The sequence below is a fragment of the Lissotriton helveticus genome, chromosome 5_1 (assembly GCF_964261635.1).
Source record: "Lissotriton helveticus chromosome 5_1, aLisHel1.1, whole genome shotgun sequence".
Lineage (NCBI taxonomy): Eukaryota > Metazoa > Chordata > Amphibia > Caudata > Salamandridae > Lissotriton > Lissotriton helveticus.
Genome location: NC_136065.1, coordinates 30,821,581 through 30,840,437, shown reverse-complemented (window position 1 = coordinate 30,840,437; position 18,857 = coordinate 30,821,581). Strand labels below are relative to the sequence as shown.

At 47.6% G+C, this 18,857-nt stretch overlaps 1 protein-coding gene across 1 annotated transcript in view; it reads right to left on the bottom strand.

Annotated features, from left to right (window-relative positions):
* Nucleotides 1-4,291: 4,291 nt before the first annotated feature.
* The window catches only part of LOC144752911 (uncharacterized), a 78,613-nt gene continuing 64,047 nt past the window's right edge, over nt 4,292-18,857 (bottom strand). The window contains exon 3 of the mRNA XM_078640738.1: nt 4,292-4,804. Within this exon, the coding sequence (XP_078496864.1) occupies nt 4,392-4,804 (413 nt within the window). The 3' untranslated portion in view covers nt 4,292-4,391. The remainder of the gene's footprint in view (nt 4,805-18,857) is intronic.

Here is an 18,857-nt window from a genome sequence, read left to right as displayed (position 1 = left end):
ATGACTTTGATGAATTAGCAGAAGATATTGAGGAAGTTGACTGTGGTCAGATTTTGGTACAAGTCATAAGCAGTCAAGATAGCAAAAATGGTCCTTCTGATGACATTTTTGTTGATGGGCATCAAACCAATGTCTTATTTGATTCTGGAGCCAAAATAACTATAGTTGCAAGAGATTTTTATTTAAAGAATTTAAAAGACAAGACAAGTTTGTCTCGCCCTGATATCAGACCTTTAGCATATGGTAATAAGCCCATCAAACTACTTGGCTATTTTATGGGACACATTAATTACAAAGAAAGGTTGACCACGACTAAAGTCTATGTGTCTCAAGAGGGTGACAGCATTATAAGTTGGTTTGCGCAAAGAGATCTTGGAGTTATGTTAGACCCGAATTCGTCACCTCCAATCATTTTAAAAGAACCTTTTAATCAAGATCTCAAAGCTGTTACGGTTGATGATCTGGAATTTAGTCGTGGTCTGGAGAAAAAATTCCCTAGTGTCTTTTCACAAAAATTAGGATGTCTAAGAAACTATACACATCATATTAAGTTGAGAGATAATCCTGTTCCGGTGTGTTGTAAGGTGCGTAATGTACCCATTGCTGTCAGGGATCAGGTGAAAGCAGAGTTAGAGAAACTTGTTAGGGAAGGCATCATAGAAGTTGTTGAGGGGACTGAATGGGTCGCCCCCATTGTCGCAGGGAAGAAATCGGATGGTTCTTTACGCCTCTGTGTAGATTTGAGAGAATTAAATAAGAGTGTAGTTAGTGATCATTACCCTTTGCCTAAGATCTCTGATATGTTGATCCTTTTGGAAGGTGCTAAAGTTTTTAGCACAGTAGATTTGAGATCTGCCTACCACCAGATTAGTCTGGATGAGAAGTCAAAAGATTTAACAGCATTTATCACACCCTTTGGTACGTTCCGTTTTGTGAGGCTGCCATTTGGGCTAGTTTCTGCTGCCTCCGTTTTTCAGCGAGCATTGGAGAAAGTACTTAAAGGCTTGAATGGTGTCAAGATATATCAAGATGATATACTAATTTTTGGCTCAGACAATGAGGAACATGATCTGAGACTTATGGAAGTTTTGGAAGCATTATGTGTTGCTGGACTTACTGTAAAAATTGAGAAGTGTAAATTTAGGAAAGACTCCATTGAATATTTAGGTCACACTATCTCAGAGGGAGGTATTCTGCCGAAAGAGAGTTTAGTATCCACCATTTCCAAAATGGCTTCACCAACCAGCAAGGAGGAGTTAATGAGTTTTTTAGGAATGGCAGAGTACTATGACAAGTTTATCAAGGGTTTTGCTTCTCTTTGTGTTAATATGAGACTTTTGCTCAAGAAAGGGTGTAATTTTGTTTGGAGTGACAAGTGTGAGCAAGAATTTCTGTTATTGAAAGAAAAATTGAGCTGTGCCCCAAAACTCAATAGTTTTGATCCTGCTCGGAAGTCTATTTTGATCACTGATGCCAGTTTAAAAGGTCTGGGTGCTGTTTTGGTCCAAAAAAGTGAAAGAGGAGAAGTAGTCATTTTATTCTTGTCAAGGGGTCTAAGAGGTGCAGAATGTAGATACTCTGTTGTTGAGAGGGAGGCATTAGCAGTGTATTGGTCTGTCAAAAAATTAAAGAATTTATTGTGGGGAACTTCTTTTGAAATAAGGACAGACCATAAACCTTTATGTGAAATTCTAATGAAGAAAGGTATATATGCTATATCTAGTAGAATCACTAAGTGGGTTGTAGGGTTACAAGATTATGATTTTGAAGTTAAGTATCTTCCTGGAGTAGAAAATGAGGTTGCTGACGCATTGTCTCGCCTTGTTCCATCTGGAGAGTCTAGCGAGAAGGATGACTTTGATGAAGAAGATGAGTTGGTGTGTTCCATACAAGATAGTATTATTGACAGAGAAAAATGGGACAAAGCCTTAGAAGTTGATGCAGTTCTTGTGGAAGTCTTGAAACGAATTAATACAGGTTGGAGGTGTAGAAACAAAGGAGATGAGATGTTAGAAAAGTTCTGGCATGTCAAAGATCAGTTGGCGGAACATGATGGTTTATTAATGAGGGGAACAAGGTTAGTTCCACCACAGTCCATAAGGAATGAACTCATTTCTTTAGCTCACATTGGTCACATGGGCATTTCTAAGACTAAAGAAACGTTAAGATCTTCCTACTGGTGGCCAGGGATGGATTTAGAAGTAGAAAGGACAGTTAGGGATTGTGTTCAATGTGCTTTAAGTGACAGAGTAGCCAAGCCAAAAACACAACCCATGATCATTAGAGATCGTCCAGATTCACCTTGGAAAGAAGTAGGTTTAGATATTCTAGGGCCTATTTCAGCATCCGGATCTGATTGGTATGTTTTAGTCTTAGTTGATTTTTACTCAAGGTGGCCTGAGATAGCTATCACGCATGGAATTGAAACAAAACATGTTATTAACTTCCTTGAAAAATATTTTGACAGGGAAGGTATTCCTGACAGTATACTTACTGACAATGGTTGTCAATTTGTCTCAAAAGAGATGGAGGTATTTCTTTCCAAACATGGCATAAGACACAAGAAGTCATCTTTATACCACCCAGAAACCAATGGCATAGTTGAGAGGTTCAACTGAGTACTTAAAGGGACTATTAGGATGGCTAAATCTTCAGGTACCGACTGGAGGTGTGATATCTTTAAAAAGGTTAAAGTGTATAGATTGTCTCCACATGCCACAACCAATAAGTCTCCCTTTGAGCTTTTTAGATCTAGAAGAGCCAACACATTGGTAACACCAGCATGGGTTAATGATTTACAACCCAGGTTGAATTCTACCAATGATCATGTTGACTGGAAATTACGTGAAGCTCAAAGAATACAAAATAGGAAAAGACTTTTTGATGTGAGGAAGAGTGTTAAGAAAACTTGTGTTAAAGTGGGAGATTGGGTTCTCATAAAAAATCCATCTAATAAGAATAAGATGTTGTCTGCTATGTTCATGAAACCTATTCAAGTCATCAAGGTTTTCCAAAATGCAAATAAGACGGCTGATCATCGTATTTGGAATCTCAACAGAGTGGTGGTCATCAGAAAGGATTTGATCTCCGGTGGTAACCCTTCTGATTTAAATCCTGATTCATCTTTAGATTCATCTCGTCATGATGGACCATCTCTGTGTCTTCGCAAGTCGTCAAGGATCACTCGTGAACCAGCACATCTGAAAGACTTTGTTAAATAGTTTTATATATTACTTTATTGTAGGAAGGGAGATGTGTGGCATCTTGATGCTACACCTTTTAGATTAAAATGTTCTTACATCAGTGCCAGCAGCCTGATTAGAATGTTATGATTAGAAAGAGTTTGGAGTTGGAGCTGACTGGCTGTATTGGGATTTGTAACCTAATGGATGGGATCCTTTTATAAGAATAAATCATACTTTTAACTATTTAAAAGAAGTGTTACTTCTTTACACAGGGTTTTTACCTTGTTTTTCTAAGGAGGGTGGATGGGCATGTTAGATTGTAATTTGCATTCTTGTGTTTCTCACCATTTGTGCATTTTATATATCTTCCTACATGTCTCTCTTATTTCTTTTGTTTCTGGTTTCACACTTTTGATTCCATCCTTTGCTCTTGTGTCTATAGCTTACTCTGAGTGCCTATATTCGGACTTCACATCTTTCCTGTTGTTGTTCCTTAACGAAGGAGGATGTGTGGTAAATGAAGTCTCTGTCTTTTCCCTCAGTACTTCTCCATCAGTATGTCCTGTGACATCATAGAATGTTGAGTGCCTTTCTGCGACTAGATTGCCAGTTAGCCATCTCAGGCTGAGCAGCTGGTAGCTCGCTCCTGGTGGAGTTTTCTCCTTTATATCTTCTTACCTTATAACTTGCCACCTATCTACCTGCTAATAAAGAGGGATCTACTACTACACCTGGACTACGAATCATCTTTTATGTACCACAATATACTATAACTAACTCCTCATCTAAGTACCCTGAAGATATATGTACTATGTAGGTACATAAAAGTGTCACATTCACTTCAAATAAGGAAACAAGTGCATACTGTATGCTATACTGGACTGAAATATGCAAGGTACGGGAATGCAAGAAAAATCAAACATGAAAATATGTATCATACAAACAGTAAATCTAGAGTCAAGCATGGACACTTTATTTTCTTTTGTTTTCAAAATCTGATTTGATTTTTGCAGTTACATATATTTAGTTGGCAGTGTCAGTGATGGATTCTACGCTACAACGCAATTTAAAGCGCAATTAACATTTTTCATCTCCCGTTCTCTGTTGCCTTTTGCAGTGGTTACAATGAATGCGCCTGAAGGCTGCCGAATACAACCTCATATAACCAGCACATGTCATATTCTTTTGTCAGCAACAGAGAGAGCCTTAGGCATCGGCCCCCACCAGGCAGAAGGAGGAAAAAACATCAATTGATTTTGTTGCTGCCTCTAAGTATTGTATTGACTTTGAGCGGGCAACTCTGGCCAAATACAGCCCATTGGAAGCCCTCAGAGACACCTTATGACCTTTATACTCGAGCTCAAAGTCACAGTCGGGAGACGTCTTGTTTTTGACTGCCCTGATGGCTTGATCCCCGGATCCTGGGCGCAGACATAGATACGCGCCCTGGTAGTCGGTGATGTCCACCTTCCCCCCGTTCACGACGCACACCTGCAGCCAGGTGCTGCTGTTCCTCTCCAGCTGACCCACGAACCCCCCGGACGTCGAGCTCCAGTACTGGCCGATGTCCAGCTGCAAGGAGAGCCCCCTCGGGGTGCACATGAACCCACGGGAACCATCTGTAGGAGGAAAGATGGTTTATACTTCTCATACTTTTGTAAATAAATGTCATCTTACCTAATAGTGCATTTGTACAGATTATAGATGAGGCCGCTCATTGGTTAGTAAAATAACTCCGGCCTCACATCTAGGTGAATAGACCTAACACATTCGCACAGCCACCCAAGCATTCCAAGCATCACAGGCACCCAAGCATTCCAAGCATCACAGGCACACCGACATATCACGCTCAACACTCACACTGGCTGAGCAGCAGGGAGGGAGGTAAACTGGGATACATATACTTAAATAAACAGGATATAACACTTTCAACTTTGAAAAGGGATGCATGAACAATTACAATTTAAATCAGTGCACCCATTCAAGTGTCAAAAGCAGAACGGCCAATCACATTTCTCGGAATGTAGTCTTTAACTGTTGTGTAGGCCCACAGCAGACATCTGACAATTTAGAGGAATAGGAGAAAGGTGGGTGGAAGGAGGATGACAGGAAAATCTATCAATCAATCAATCAATCAGTACTTGTAAAGTGTGCTAATCACCCCGATGGGTATCCAGGCGCTGCGTGAGGCGGAGCTACTTCAACAGCCAGGTATTGAGTGCACTCCTGAATTTGGTGAGGGAGGTAGAGGTTTGGAGGTGGAAGGGGAGGTAGTTCCAGGTTTTGGCTGCGAGGTGGGAGAAGGATTATCCCCCGGCTCGGGTACAATGGATGCGGGGGACAGTGGGAGGGCCAGCGAGGCTGACCGCAGGTGTCTGGTGGGTTGGTGAAAGATGAGGCAGTTGTCCAGGTATTCTGGTCCCATGTTGTGTAGGGCTTTGAAGGCGTATGTGAGCAGCTTGAAGTGGCATCTCCTCTTGATAGGGAGCCAGTGCAGGCTACCGAGGTGGGGGTGATGTGGGATCAGCTGGACAGGTCCAGGATCATTCTTGCTGCTGCATTCTGGATTGTTTGGAGGAGCTTGAGTAGGAGTTTGGTGGTACCTGCATAGAGGGCGTGCCGATAATCAAGTTGACTGGTGATGAGGTCTTAAGTGAAGGTTCTTCTGGTGTCGGTTGGGATCCATCTGAAGACTTTGCAGATCAGTCTGAGGGTGCTGAAGCAGGTGGAAGCAACCAAGTTGACCTGTCGTCTCATGGAGAATTTGCTGTCGAGGATGATTCTGAGGTTGCGGGTGTGGATGGTGGGAGAGGGTGCTGCAGGCCACCATCCCATAGTGAGGGGTGTTCCGAAGAGTAGAACTTTGGTTTTGTCAGTGTTGCGTTGGAGGCAGTTGGCTCTCATCCAGTTGGCGGTGTCGGTCATGGCATTCTGGAAGTTCGCCATGGTGGTGTCCGTGTCTTTATTGAGGGAGAATATAAGCTGGGTGATAAAGCGCAGGAGATGATGTTGAAAACGTGGCTGTGAACGATGGGTGCCAGCAGAGTCATATAGATGTTGAACAGTGTGGGGCTGAGTCAGGAGCCCTGGGGTAAGCCGCAGATGATGCTCTTGGGATCAGAGGTGTACGGCGGGAGACAAATTCTCTAAGTTTGTCCGGTGAGAAAAGAGGATAGCATCTTGAAGGTGTTGCCGTAGATGCCAATGTGGTAAAGTCTTTGGATGAGGAGGTGGTGGGAGACGGTGTCAAAGGCAGGTGACAGGTCAAGGAGGATCAGGGCTGCAGACTCACCGCATTCAAGGATGGCTCTGACTTAGTCCATGGCAGCTATAAGGGCGGTTTCTGTGCTGTGTTTTGAGCGGGTAGCCGGATTGGGAGGGGTCAAGCAAGTGGTTGGATTCCAGGTAGACTGTAAACTGGCGGTTGACTGCTTTCTCCAGTACCTTGGCTGGGAAGGGGAGGATCGATATGGGGCAGTAGTTCTTGAGGTCGGACTGGCCTCCAGGTTTCCGGGTAGGCAGCGAAGCTGAACGTCGAGATGATGATTCCATTGAGGGAGGGTCTGATTTCTGTCCGATGGTGAAGACGCGGTTGGGACAGGGGTAGTTTGGAACTCCGACTAATAGCACCATGACTTTGGATATAGTCAATCATGCTAGTTAGTGCCCAGAACCTTGTTCCCACCTGCTACTCAGTAAGTCTGATAAGAGCCAGTTGTGATAGTTATTGGTTGGCTCTATATCCACTAATGCTACATTAGAGGAGAGCTGTTTTCCCTACAGTGTGTTTACGGGAAGCAGGTGTTGAACTCTTGCTGAAGGCATCAAGTCTGCCACCTTTAGTGTGCCCTAAAGTACCTCTTGTGATATTCAGGTACTCCTTAGACATGTTTGAGTAAGTAACAGTGCAAAGAGATCATTGTTGTGCTTATGAACTGTGATTGTCTTTGTGTTAGAGTGTATATGTTCTTCAGGATTCCAAAAACAGTTAGCCTACTTCAGTATGCAAGGTAAGAATGAATGAAGTGCATAATAATACCAGCAGAATTACTACTGGAGAATGGACAGCACCCTTAACGACGTAAGTGATGGATGGTCTACTACTACTGAGCCATGTCTGAGACATTATTATTTAGATTTCCTGGGCCTTCCAGGCCTCAGCTTATTATCACCAGTGTGCAGTTCAGAATATGGGGTGTTTGGACAAAATATCAGAATACATTACAATTGAAAACAAATATTATGATGCAAAAATATTGTGCCCTACATTATCATTGTCAAGGTCTCAATAAATTATTCTCTTGCTCCCCTCTTGGTAGTTGGTACGAGCATGCAGGCTCAACTTAGGAGACAGGTGTTTAAATCATTTAAAAAGACTAATACATTAAATGAGTAAGATCCAACACATAATAAAAATCCAAAACCAATTTATCAAAATAGGAAAAATGTGTGAGGTTAAAATGGCACCGAAACAAACAAAATCCAATGTGGGGAAACAGAGAGATAAATGTTTAGTGTTTAAATGTTTTCTAGTGCCTAAAAACAAATTGCGATTCAGAAAAGGGGGTGGTGATGAACAGAGTGTCTGAATTAAGCAGACCACTCTTACCCAGTCCAAAGATCAGGGCTTGATCCATCACCGTTATTTAGCTCACTGCCCCATCCCAGCTCAGAACCTGGCTATATGCAAATTAGTCTGTCCCTGGCCCAGTGCATCATGGGAACAGAGCAGACCAAACTACCAAGCCAATTCTTCACCAGAAAGGAGACAAGCTACCGGGGACCGGTTTCTGGCATTTCAGCCTCGTCAGCCCGGCTTGCTTGAATCCTGATGGAGCAGTGAGCAAGGGACTCATGTCTGAGTATACCCTGCCACACCTATAGTGGCCAACGATTCAGAAAAGGGGGTGGTGATGAACAGAGTGTCTGAATTAAGCAGACCACTCTTACCCAGTTCAAAGATCAGGGCTTGATCCATCACCGTTATTTAGCTCACTGCCCCATCCCAGCTCAGAACCTGGCTATATGCAAATTAGTCTGTCCCTGGCCCAGTGCATCATGGGAACAGGGCAGACCAAACTACCAAGCCAATTCTTCACCAGAAAGGAGACAAACTACCGGGGACCGGTTTCTGGCATTTCAGCCTCGTCGGCCCGGCTTGCTTGAATCCTGATGGAGCAGTGAGCAAGGGACTCATGTCTGAGTATACCCTGCCACACCTATAGTGGCCAAAAACGATTCAGAAAAGGGGGTGGTGATGAACAGAGTGTCTGAATTAAGCAGACCACTCTTACCCAGTCCAAAGATCAGGGCTTGATCCATCACCGTTATTTAGCTCACTGCCCCATCCCAGCTCAGAACCTGGCTATATGCAAATTAGTCTGTCCCTGGCCCAGTGCATCATGGGAACAGGGCAGACCAAACTACCAAGCCAATTCTTCACCAGAAAGGAGACAAGCTACCGGGGACCGGTTTCTGGCATTTCAGCCTCGTCGGCCCGGCTTGCTTGAATCCTGATGGAGCAGTGAGCAAGGGACTCATGTCTGAGTATACCCTGCCACACCTATAGTGGCCAAAAACGATTCAGAAAAGGGGGTGGTGATGAACAGAGTGTCTGAATTAAGCAGACCACTCTTACCCAGTCCAAAGATCAGGGCTTGATCCATCACCGTTATTTAGCTCACTGCCCCATCCCAGCTCAGAATCTGGCTATATGCAAATTAGTCTGTCCCTGGCCCAGTGCATCATGGGAACAGGGCAGACCAAACTAACAAGCCAATTCTTCACCAGAAAGGAGACAAGCTACCGGGGACCGGTTTCTGGCATTTCAGCCTCGTCGTCCCGGCTTGCTTGAATCCTGATGGAGCAGTGAGCAAGGGACTCATGTCTGAGTATACCCTGCCACACCTATAGTGGCCAAAAACGATTCAGAAAAGGGGGTGGTGATGAACAGAGTGTCTGAATTAAGCAGACCACTCTTACCCAGTCCAAAGATCAGGGCTTGATCCATCACCGTTATTTAGCTCACTGCCCCATCCCAGCTCAGAACCTGGCTATATGCAAATTAGTCTGTCCCTGGCCCAGTGCATCATGGGAACAGGGCAGACCAAACTACCAAGCCAATTCTTCACCAGAAAGGAGACAAGCTACCGGGGACCGGTTTCTGGCATTTCAGCCTCGTCGGCCCGGCTTGCTTGAATCCTGATGGAGCAGTGAGCAAGGGACTCATGTCTGAGTATACCCTGCCACACCTATAGTGGCCAAAAACGATTCAGAAAAGGGGGTGGTGATGAACAGAGTGTCTGAATTAAGCAGACCACTCTTACCCAGTCCAAAGATCAGGGCTTGATCCATCACCGTTATTTAGCTCACTGCCCCATCCCAGCTCAGAACCTGGCTATATGCAAATTAGTCTGTCCCTGGCCCAGTGCATCATGGGAACAGGGCAGACCAAACTACCAAGCCAATTCTTCACCAGAAAGGAGACAAGCTACCGGGGACCGGTTTCTGGCATTTCAGCCTCGTCGGCCCGGCTTGCTTGAATCCTGATGGAGCAGTGAGCAAGGGACTCATGTCTGAGTATACCCTGCCACACCTATAGTGGCCAAAAACGATTCAGAAAAGGGGGTGGTGATGAACAGAGTGTCTGAATTAAGCAGACCACTCTTACCCAGTCCAAAGATCAGGGCTTGATCCATCACCGTTATTTAGCTCACTGCCCCATCCCAGCTCAGAACCTGGCTATATGCAAATTAGTCTGTCCCTGGCCCAGTGCATCATAGGAACAGGGCAGACCAAACTACCAAGCCAATTCTTCACCAGAAAGGAGACAAACTACCGGGGACCGGTTTCTGGCATTTCAGCCTCGTCGGCCCGGCTTGCTTGAATCCTGATGGAGCAGTGAGCAAGGGACTCATGTCTGAGTATACCCTGCCACACCTATAGTGGCCAAAAACGATTCAGAAAAGGGGGTGGTGATGAACAGAGTGTCTGAATTAAGCAGACCACTCTTACCCAGTCCAAAGATCAGGCCTTGATCCATCACCGTTATTTAGCTCACTGCCCCATCCCAGCTCAGAACCTGGCTATATGCAAATTAGTCTGTCCCTGGCCCAGTGCATCATGGGAACAGGGCAGACCAAACTACCAAGCCAATTCTTCACCAGAAAGGAGACAAGCTACCGGGGACCGGTTTCTGGCATTTCAGCCTCGTCGGCCCGGCTTGCTTGAATCCTGATGGAGCAGTGAGCAAGGGACTCATGTCTGAGTATACCCTGCCACACCTATAGTGGCCAAAAACGATTCAGAAAAGGGGGTGGTGATGAACAGAGTGTCTGAATTAAGCAGACCACTCTTACCCAGTCCAAAGATCAGGGCTTGATCCATCACCGTTATTTAGCTCACTGCCCCATCCCAGCTCAGAACCTGGCTATATGCAAATTAGTCTGTCCCTGGCCCAGTGCATCATGGGAACAGGGCAGACCAAACTACCAAGCCAATTCTTCACCAGAAAGGAGACAAGCTACCGGGGACCGGTTTCTGGCATTTCAACCTCGTCGGCCCGGCTTGCTTGAATCCTGATGGAGCAGTGAGCAAGGGACTCATGTCTGAGTATACCCTGCCACACCTATAGTGGCCAAAAACGATTCAGAAAAGGGGGTGGTGATGAACAGAGTGTCTGAATTAAGCAGACCACTCTTACCCAGTCCAAAGATCAGGGCTTGATCCATCACCGTTATTTAGCTCACTGCCCCATCCCAGCTCAGAACCTGGCTATATGCAAATTAGTCTGCCCCTGGCCCAGTGCATCATGGGAACAGGGCAGACCAAACTACCAAGCCAATTCTTCACCAGAAAGGAGACAAGCTACCGGGGACCGGTTTCTGGCATTTCAATCTCGTCGGCCCGGCTTGCTTGAATCCTGATGGAGCAGTGAGCAAGGGACTCATGTCTGAGTATACCCTGCCACACCTATAGTGGCCAAAAACGATTCAGAAAAGGGGGTGGTGATGAACAGAGTGTCTGAATTAAGCAGACCACTCTTACCCAGTCCAAAGATCAGGGCTTGATCCATCACCGTTATTTAGCTCACTGCCCCATCCCAGCTCAGAACCTGGCTATATGCAAATTAGTCTGCCCCTGGCCCAGTGCATCATGGGAACAGGGCAGACCAAACTACCAAGCCAATTCTTCACCAGAAAGGAGACAAGCTACCGGGGACCGGTTTCTGGCATTTCAGCCTCATCGGCCCGGCTTGCTTGAATCCTGATGGAGCAGTGAGCAAGGGACTCATGTCTGAGTATACCCTGCCACACCTATAGTGGCCAAAAACGATTCAGAACATGGGTGGTGATGAACAGAGTGTCTGAATTAAGCAGACCACTCTTACCCAGTCCAAAGATCAGGGCTTGATCCATCACCGTTATTTAGCTCACTGCCCCATCCCAGCTCAGAACCTGGCTATATGCAAATTAGTCTGTCCCTGGCCCAGTGCATCATGGGAACAGGGCAGACCAAACTACCAAGCCAATTCTTCACCAGAAAGGAGACAAGCTACCGGGGACCGGTTTCTGGAATTTCAGCCTCGTCGGCCCGGCTTGCTTGAATCCTGATGGAGCAGTGAGCAAGGGACTCATGTCTGAGTATACCCTGCCACACCTATAGTGGCCAAAAACGATTCAGAAAAGGGGGTGGTGATGAACAGAGTGTCTGAATTAAGCAGACCACTCTTACCCAGTCCAAAGATCAGGGCTTGATCCATCACCGTTATTTATCTCACTGCCCCATCCCAGCTCAGAACCTGGCTATATGCAAATTAGTCTGTCCCTGGCCCAGTGCATCATGGGAACAGGGCAGACCAAACTACCAAGCCAATTCTTCACCAGAAAGGAGACAAGCTACCGGGGACCGGTTTCTGGCATTTCAGCCTCGTCGGCCCGGCTTGCTTGAATCCTGATGGAGCAGTGAACAAGGGACTCATGTCTGAGTATACCCTGCCACACCTATAGTGGCCAAAAACGATTCAGAAAAGGGGGTGGTGATGAACAGAGTGTCTGAATTAAGCAGACCACTCTTACCCAGTCCAAAGATCAGAGCTTGATCCATCACCGTTATTTAGCTCACTGCCCCATCCCAGCTCAGAACCTGGCTATATGCAAATTAGTCTGTCCCTGGCCCAGTGCATCATGGGAACAGGGCAGACCAAACTACCAAGCCAATTCTTCACCAGAAAGGAGACAAGCTACCGGGGACCGGTTTCTGGCATTTCAGCCTCGTCGGCCCAGCTTGCTTGAATCCTGATGGAGCACTCTTACCCAGTCCAAAGATCAGGGCTTGATCCATCACCGTTATTTAGCTCACTGCCCCATCCCAGCTCAGAACCTGGCTATATGCAAATTAGTCTGTCCCTGGCCCAGTGCATCATGGGAACAGGGCAGACCAAACTACCAAGCCAATTCTTCACCAGAAAGGAGACAAGCTACCGGGGACCAGTTTCTGGCATTTCAGCCTCGTCGGCCCGGCTTGCTTGAATCCTGATGGAGCAGTGAGCAAGGGACTCATGTCTGAGTATACCCTGCCACACCTATAGTGGCCAAAAACGATTCAGAAAAGGGGGTTGTGATGAACAGAGTGTCGGAATTAAGCAGACCACTCTTACCCAGTCCAAAGATCAGGGCTTGATCCATCACCGTTATTTAGCTCACTGCCCCATCCCAGCTCAGAACCTGGCTATATGCAAATTAGTCTGTCCCTGGCCCAGTGCATCATGGGAACAGGGCAGACCAAACTACCAAGCCAATTCTTCACCAGAAAGGAGACAAGCTACCGGGGACCGGTTTCTGGCATTTCAGCCTCGTCGGCCCGGCTTGCTTGAATCCTGATGGAGCAGTGAGCAAGGGACTCATGTCTGAGTATACCCTGCCACACCTATAGTGGCCAAAAACGATTCAGAAAAGGGGGTGGTGATGAACAGAGTGTCTGAATTAAGCAGACCACTCTTACCCAGTCCAAAGATCAGGGCTTGATCCATCACCGTTATTTAGCTCACTGCCCCATCCCAGCTCAGAACCTGGCTATATGCAAATTAGTCTGTCCCTGGCCCAGTGCATCATGGGAACAGGGCAGACCAAACTACCAAGCCAATTCTTCACCAGAAAGGAGACAAGCTACCGGGGACCGGTTTCTGGCATTTCAGCCTCGTCGGCCCGGCTTGCTTGAATCCTGATGGAGCAGTGAGCAAGGGACTCATGTCTGAGTATACCCTGCCACACCGATAGTGGCCAAAAACGATTCAGAAAAGGGGGTGGTGATGAACAGAGTGTCTGAATTAAGCAGACCACTCTTACCCAGTCCAAAGATCAGGGTTTGATCCATCACCGTTATTTAGCTCACTGCCCCATCCCAGCTCAGAACCTGGCTATATGCAAATTAGTCTGTCCCTGGCCCAGTGCATCATAGGAACAGGGCAGACCAAACTACCAAGCCAATTCTTCACCAGAAAGGAGACAAACTACCGGGGACCGGTTTCTGGCATTTCAGCCTCGTCGGCCCGGCTTGCTTGAATCCTGATGGAGCAGTGAGCAAGGGACTCATGTCTGAGTATACCCTGCCACACCTATAGTGGCCAAAAACGATTCAGAAAAGGGGGTGGTGATGAACAGAGTGTCTGAATTAAGCAGACCACTCTTACCCAGTCCAAAGATCAGGCCTTGATCCATCACCGTTATTTAGCTCACTGCCCCATCCCAGCTCAGAACCTGGCTATATGCAAATTAGTCTGTCCCTGGCCCAGTGCATCATGGGAACAGGGCAGACCAAACTACCAAGCCAATTCTTCACCAGAAAGGAGACAAGCTACCGGGGACCGGTTTCTGGCATTTCAGCCTCGTCGGCCCGGCTTGCTTGAATCCTGATGGAGCAGTGAGCAAGGGACTCATGTCTGAGTATACCCTGCCACACCTATAGTGGCCAAAAACGATTCAGAAAAGGGGGTGGTGATGAACAGAGTGTCTGAATTAAGCGGACCACTCTTACCCAGTCCAAAGATCAGGGCTTGATCCATCACCGTTATTTAGCTCACTGCCCCATCCCAGCTCAGAACCTGGCTATATGCAAATTAGTCTGTCCCTGGCCCAGTGCATCATGGGAACAGGGCAGACCAAACTACCAAGCCAATTCTTCACCAGAAAGGAGACAAGCTACCGGGGACCGGTTTCTGGCAGTTCAACCTCGTCGGCCCGGCTTGCTTGAATCCTGATGGAGCAGTGAGCAAGGGACTCATGTCTGAGTATACCCTGCCACACCTATAGTGGCCAAAAACGATTCAGAAAAGGGGTGGTGATGAACAGAGTGTCTGAACTAAGCAGACCACTCTTACCCAGTCCAAAGATCAGGGCTTGATCCATCACCGTTATTTAGCTCACTGCCCCATCCCAGCTCAGAACCTGGCTATATGCAAATTAGTCTGCCCCTGGCCCAGTGCATCATGGGAACAGGGCAGACCAAACTACCAAGCCAATTCTTCACCAGAAAGGAGACAAGCTACCGGGGACCGGTTTCTGGCATTTCAATCTCGTCGGCCCGGCTTGCTTGAATCCTGATGGAGCAGTGAGCAAGGGACTCATGTCTGAGTATACCCTGCCACACCCATAGTGGCCAAAAACGATTCAGAAAAGGGGGTGGTGATGAACAGAGTGTCTGAATTAAGCAGACCACTCTTACCCAGTCCAAAGATCAGGGCTTGATCCATCACCGTTATTTAGCTCACTGCCCCATCCCAGCTCAGAACCTGGCTATATGCAAATTAGTCTGCCCCTGGCCCAGTTCATCATGGGAACAGGGCAGACCAAACTACCAAGCCAATTCTTCACCAGAAAGGAGACAAGCTACCGGGGACCGGTTTCTGGCATTTCAGCCTCATCGGCCCGGCTTGCTTGAATCCTGATGGAGCAGTGAGCAAGGGACTCATGTCTGAGTATACCCTGCCACACCTATAGTGGCCAAAAACGATTCAGAACATGGGTGGTGATGAACAGAGTGTCTGAATTAAGCAGACCACTCTTACCCAGTCCAAAGATCAGGGCTTGATCCATCACCGTTATTTAGCTCACTGCCCCATCCCAGCTCAGAACCTGGCTATATGCAAATTAGTCTGTCCCTGGCCCAGTGCATCATGGGAACAGGGCAGACCAAACTACCAAGCCAATTCTTCACCAGAAAGGAGACAAGCTACCGGGGACCGGGTTCTGGAATTTCAGCCTCGTCGGCCCGGCTTGCTTGAATCCTGATGGAGCAGTGAGCAAGGGACTCATGTCTGAGTATACCCTGCCACACCTATAGTGGCCAAAAACGATTCAGAAAAGGGGGTGGTGATGAACAGAGTGTCTGAATTAAGCAGGCCACTCTTACCCAGTCCAAAGATCAGGGCTTGATCCATCACCGTTATTTATCTCACTGCCCCATCCCAGCTCAGAACCTGGCTATATGCAAATTAGTCTGTCCCTGGCCCAGTGCATCATGGGAACAGGGCAGACCAAACTACCAAGCCAATTCTTCACCAGAAAGGAGACAAGCTACCGGGGACCGGTTTCTGGCATTTCAGCCTCGTCGGCCCGGCTTGCTTGAATCCTGATGGAGCAGTGAACAAGGGACTCATGTCTGAGTATACCCTGCCACACCTATAGTGGCCAAAAACGATTCAGAAAAGGGGGTGGTGATGAACAGAGTGTCTGAATTAAGCAGACCACTCTTACCCAGTCCAAAGATCAGGGCTTGATCCATCACCGTTATTTAGCTCACTGCCCCATCCCAGCTCAGAACCTGGCTATATGCAAATTAGTCTGTCCCTGGCCCAGTGCATCATGGGAACAGGGCAGACCAAACTACCAAGCCAATTCTTCACCAGAAAGGAGACAAGCTACCGGGGACCGGTTTCTGGCATTTCAGCCTCGTCGGCCCGGCTTGCTTGAATCCTGATGGAGCAGTGAGCAAGGGACTCATGTCTGAGTATACCCTGCCACACCTATAGTGGCCAAAAACGATTCAGAAAAGGGGGTGGTGATGAACAGAGTGTCTGAATTAAGCAGACCACTCTTACCCAGTCCAAAGATCAGGGCTTGATCCATCACCGTTATTTAGCTCACTGCCCCATCCCAGCTCAGAACCTGGCTATATGCAAATTAGTCTGTCCCTGGCCCAGTGCATCATGGGAACAGGGCAGACCAAACTACCAAGCCAATTCTTCACCAGAAAGGAGACAAGCTACCGGGGACCGGTTTCTGGCATTTCAGCCTCGTCGGCCCGGCTTGCTTGAATCCTGATGGAGCAGTGAACAAGGGACTCATGTCTGAGTATACCCTGCCACACCTATAGTGGCCAAAAACGATTCAGAAAAGGGGGTGGTGATGAACAGAGTGTCTGAATTAAGCAGACCACTCTTACCCAGTCCAAAGATCAGGGCTTGATCCATCACCGTTATTTAGCTCACTGCCCCATCCCAGCTCAGAACCTGGCTATATGCAAATTAGTCTGTCCCTGGCCCGGTGCATCATGGGAACAGGGCAGACCAAACTACCAAGCCAATTCTTCACCAGAAAGGAGACAAGCTACCGGGGACCGGTTTCTGGCATTTCAGCCTCGTCGGCCCAGCTTGCTTGAATCCTGATGGAGCACTCTTACCCAGTCCAAAGATCAGGGCTTGATCCATCACCGTTATTTAGCTCACTGCCCCATCCCAGCTCAGAACCAGGCTATATGCAAATTAGTCTGTCCCTGGCCCAGTGCATCATGGGAACAGGGCAGACCAAACTACCAAGCCAATTCTTCACCAGAAAGGAGACAAGCTACCGGGGACCAGTTTCTGGCATTTCAGCCTCGTCGGACCGGCTTGCTTGAATCCTGATGGAGCAGTGAGCAAGGGACTCATGTCTGAGTATACCCTGCCACACCTATAGTGGCCAAAAACGATTCAGAAAAGGGGGTGGTGATGAACAGAGTGTCTGAATTAAGCAGACCACTCTTACCCAGTCCAAAGATCAGGCCTTGATCCATCACCGTTATTTAGCTCACTGCCCCATCCCAGCTCAGAACCTGGCTATATGCAAATTAGTCTGTCCCTGGCCCAGTGCATCATGGGAACAGGGCAGACCAAACTACCAAGCCAATTCTTCACCAGAAAGGAGACAAGCTACCGGGGACCGGTTTCTGGCATTTCAGCCTCGTCGGCCCGGCTTGCTTGAATCCTGATGGAGCAGTGAGCAAGGGACTCATGTCTGAGTATACCCTGCCACACCTATAGTGGCCAAAAACGATTCAGAAAAGGGGGTGGTGATGAACAGAGTGTCTGAATTAAGCAGACCACTCTTACCCAGTCCAAAGATCAGGGCGTGATCCATCACCGTTATTTAGCTCACTGCCCCATCCCAGCTCAGAACCTGGCTATATGCAAATTAGTCTGTCCCTGGCCCAGTGCATCATGGGAACAGGGCAGACCAAACTACCAAGCCAATTCTTCACCAGAAAGGAGACAAGCTACCGGGGACCGGTTTCTGGCATTTCAGCCTCGTCGGCCCGGCTTGCTTGAATCCTGATGGAGCAGTGAGCAAGGGACTCATGTCTGAGTATACCCTGCCACACCGATAGTGGCCAAAAACGATTCAGAAAAGGGGGTGGTGATGAACAGAGTGTCTGAATTAAGCAGACCACTCTTACCCAGTCCAAAGATCAGGGTTTGATCCATCACCGTTATTTAGCTCACTGCCCCATCCCAGCTCAGAACCTGGCTATATGCAAATTATTCTGTCCCTGGCCCAGTGCATCATGGGAACAGGGCAGACCAAACTACCAAGCCAATTCTTCACCAGAAAGGAGACAAGCTACCGGGGACCTGTTTCTGGCATTTCAGCCTCGTCGGCCCGGCTTGCTTGAATACTGATGGAGCAGTGAGCAAGGGACTCATGTCTGAGTATACCCTGCCACGCCTATAGTGGCCAAAAACGATTCAGAAAAGGGGATGGTGATGAACAGAGTGTCTGAATTAAGCAGACCACTCTTACTCAGTCCAAAGATCAGGGCTTGATCCATCACCGTTATTTAACTCACTGCCCCATCCCAGCTCAGAACCTGGCTATATGCAAATTAGTCTGTCCCTGGCCCAGGGCATCATGGGAACAGGGCAGACCAAACTACCAAGCCAATTCTTCACCAGAAAGGAGACAAGCTACCGGGGACCGGTTTCTGGCATTTCAGCCTCGTCGGCCCGGCTTGCTTGAATCCTGATGGAGCAGTGAGCAAGGGACTCATGTCTGAGTATACCCTGCCACACCTATAGTGGCCAAAAACGATTCAGAAAAGGGGGTGGTGATGAACAGAGTGTCTGAATTAAGCAGACCACTCTTACCCGGTCCAAAGATCAGGGCTTGATCCATCACCGGTATTTAGCTCACTGCCCCATCCCAGCTCAGAACCTGGCTATATGCAAATTAGTCTGTCCCTGGCCCAGTGCATCATGGGAACAGGGCAGACCAAACTACCAAGCCAATTCTTCACCAGAAAGGAGACAAGCTACCGGGGACCGGTTTCTGGCATTTCAGCCTCGTCGGCCCGGCTTGCTTGAATCCTGATGGAGCAGTGAGCAAGGGACTCATGTCTGAGTATACCCTGCCACACCTATAG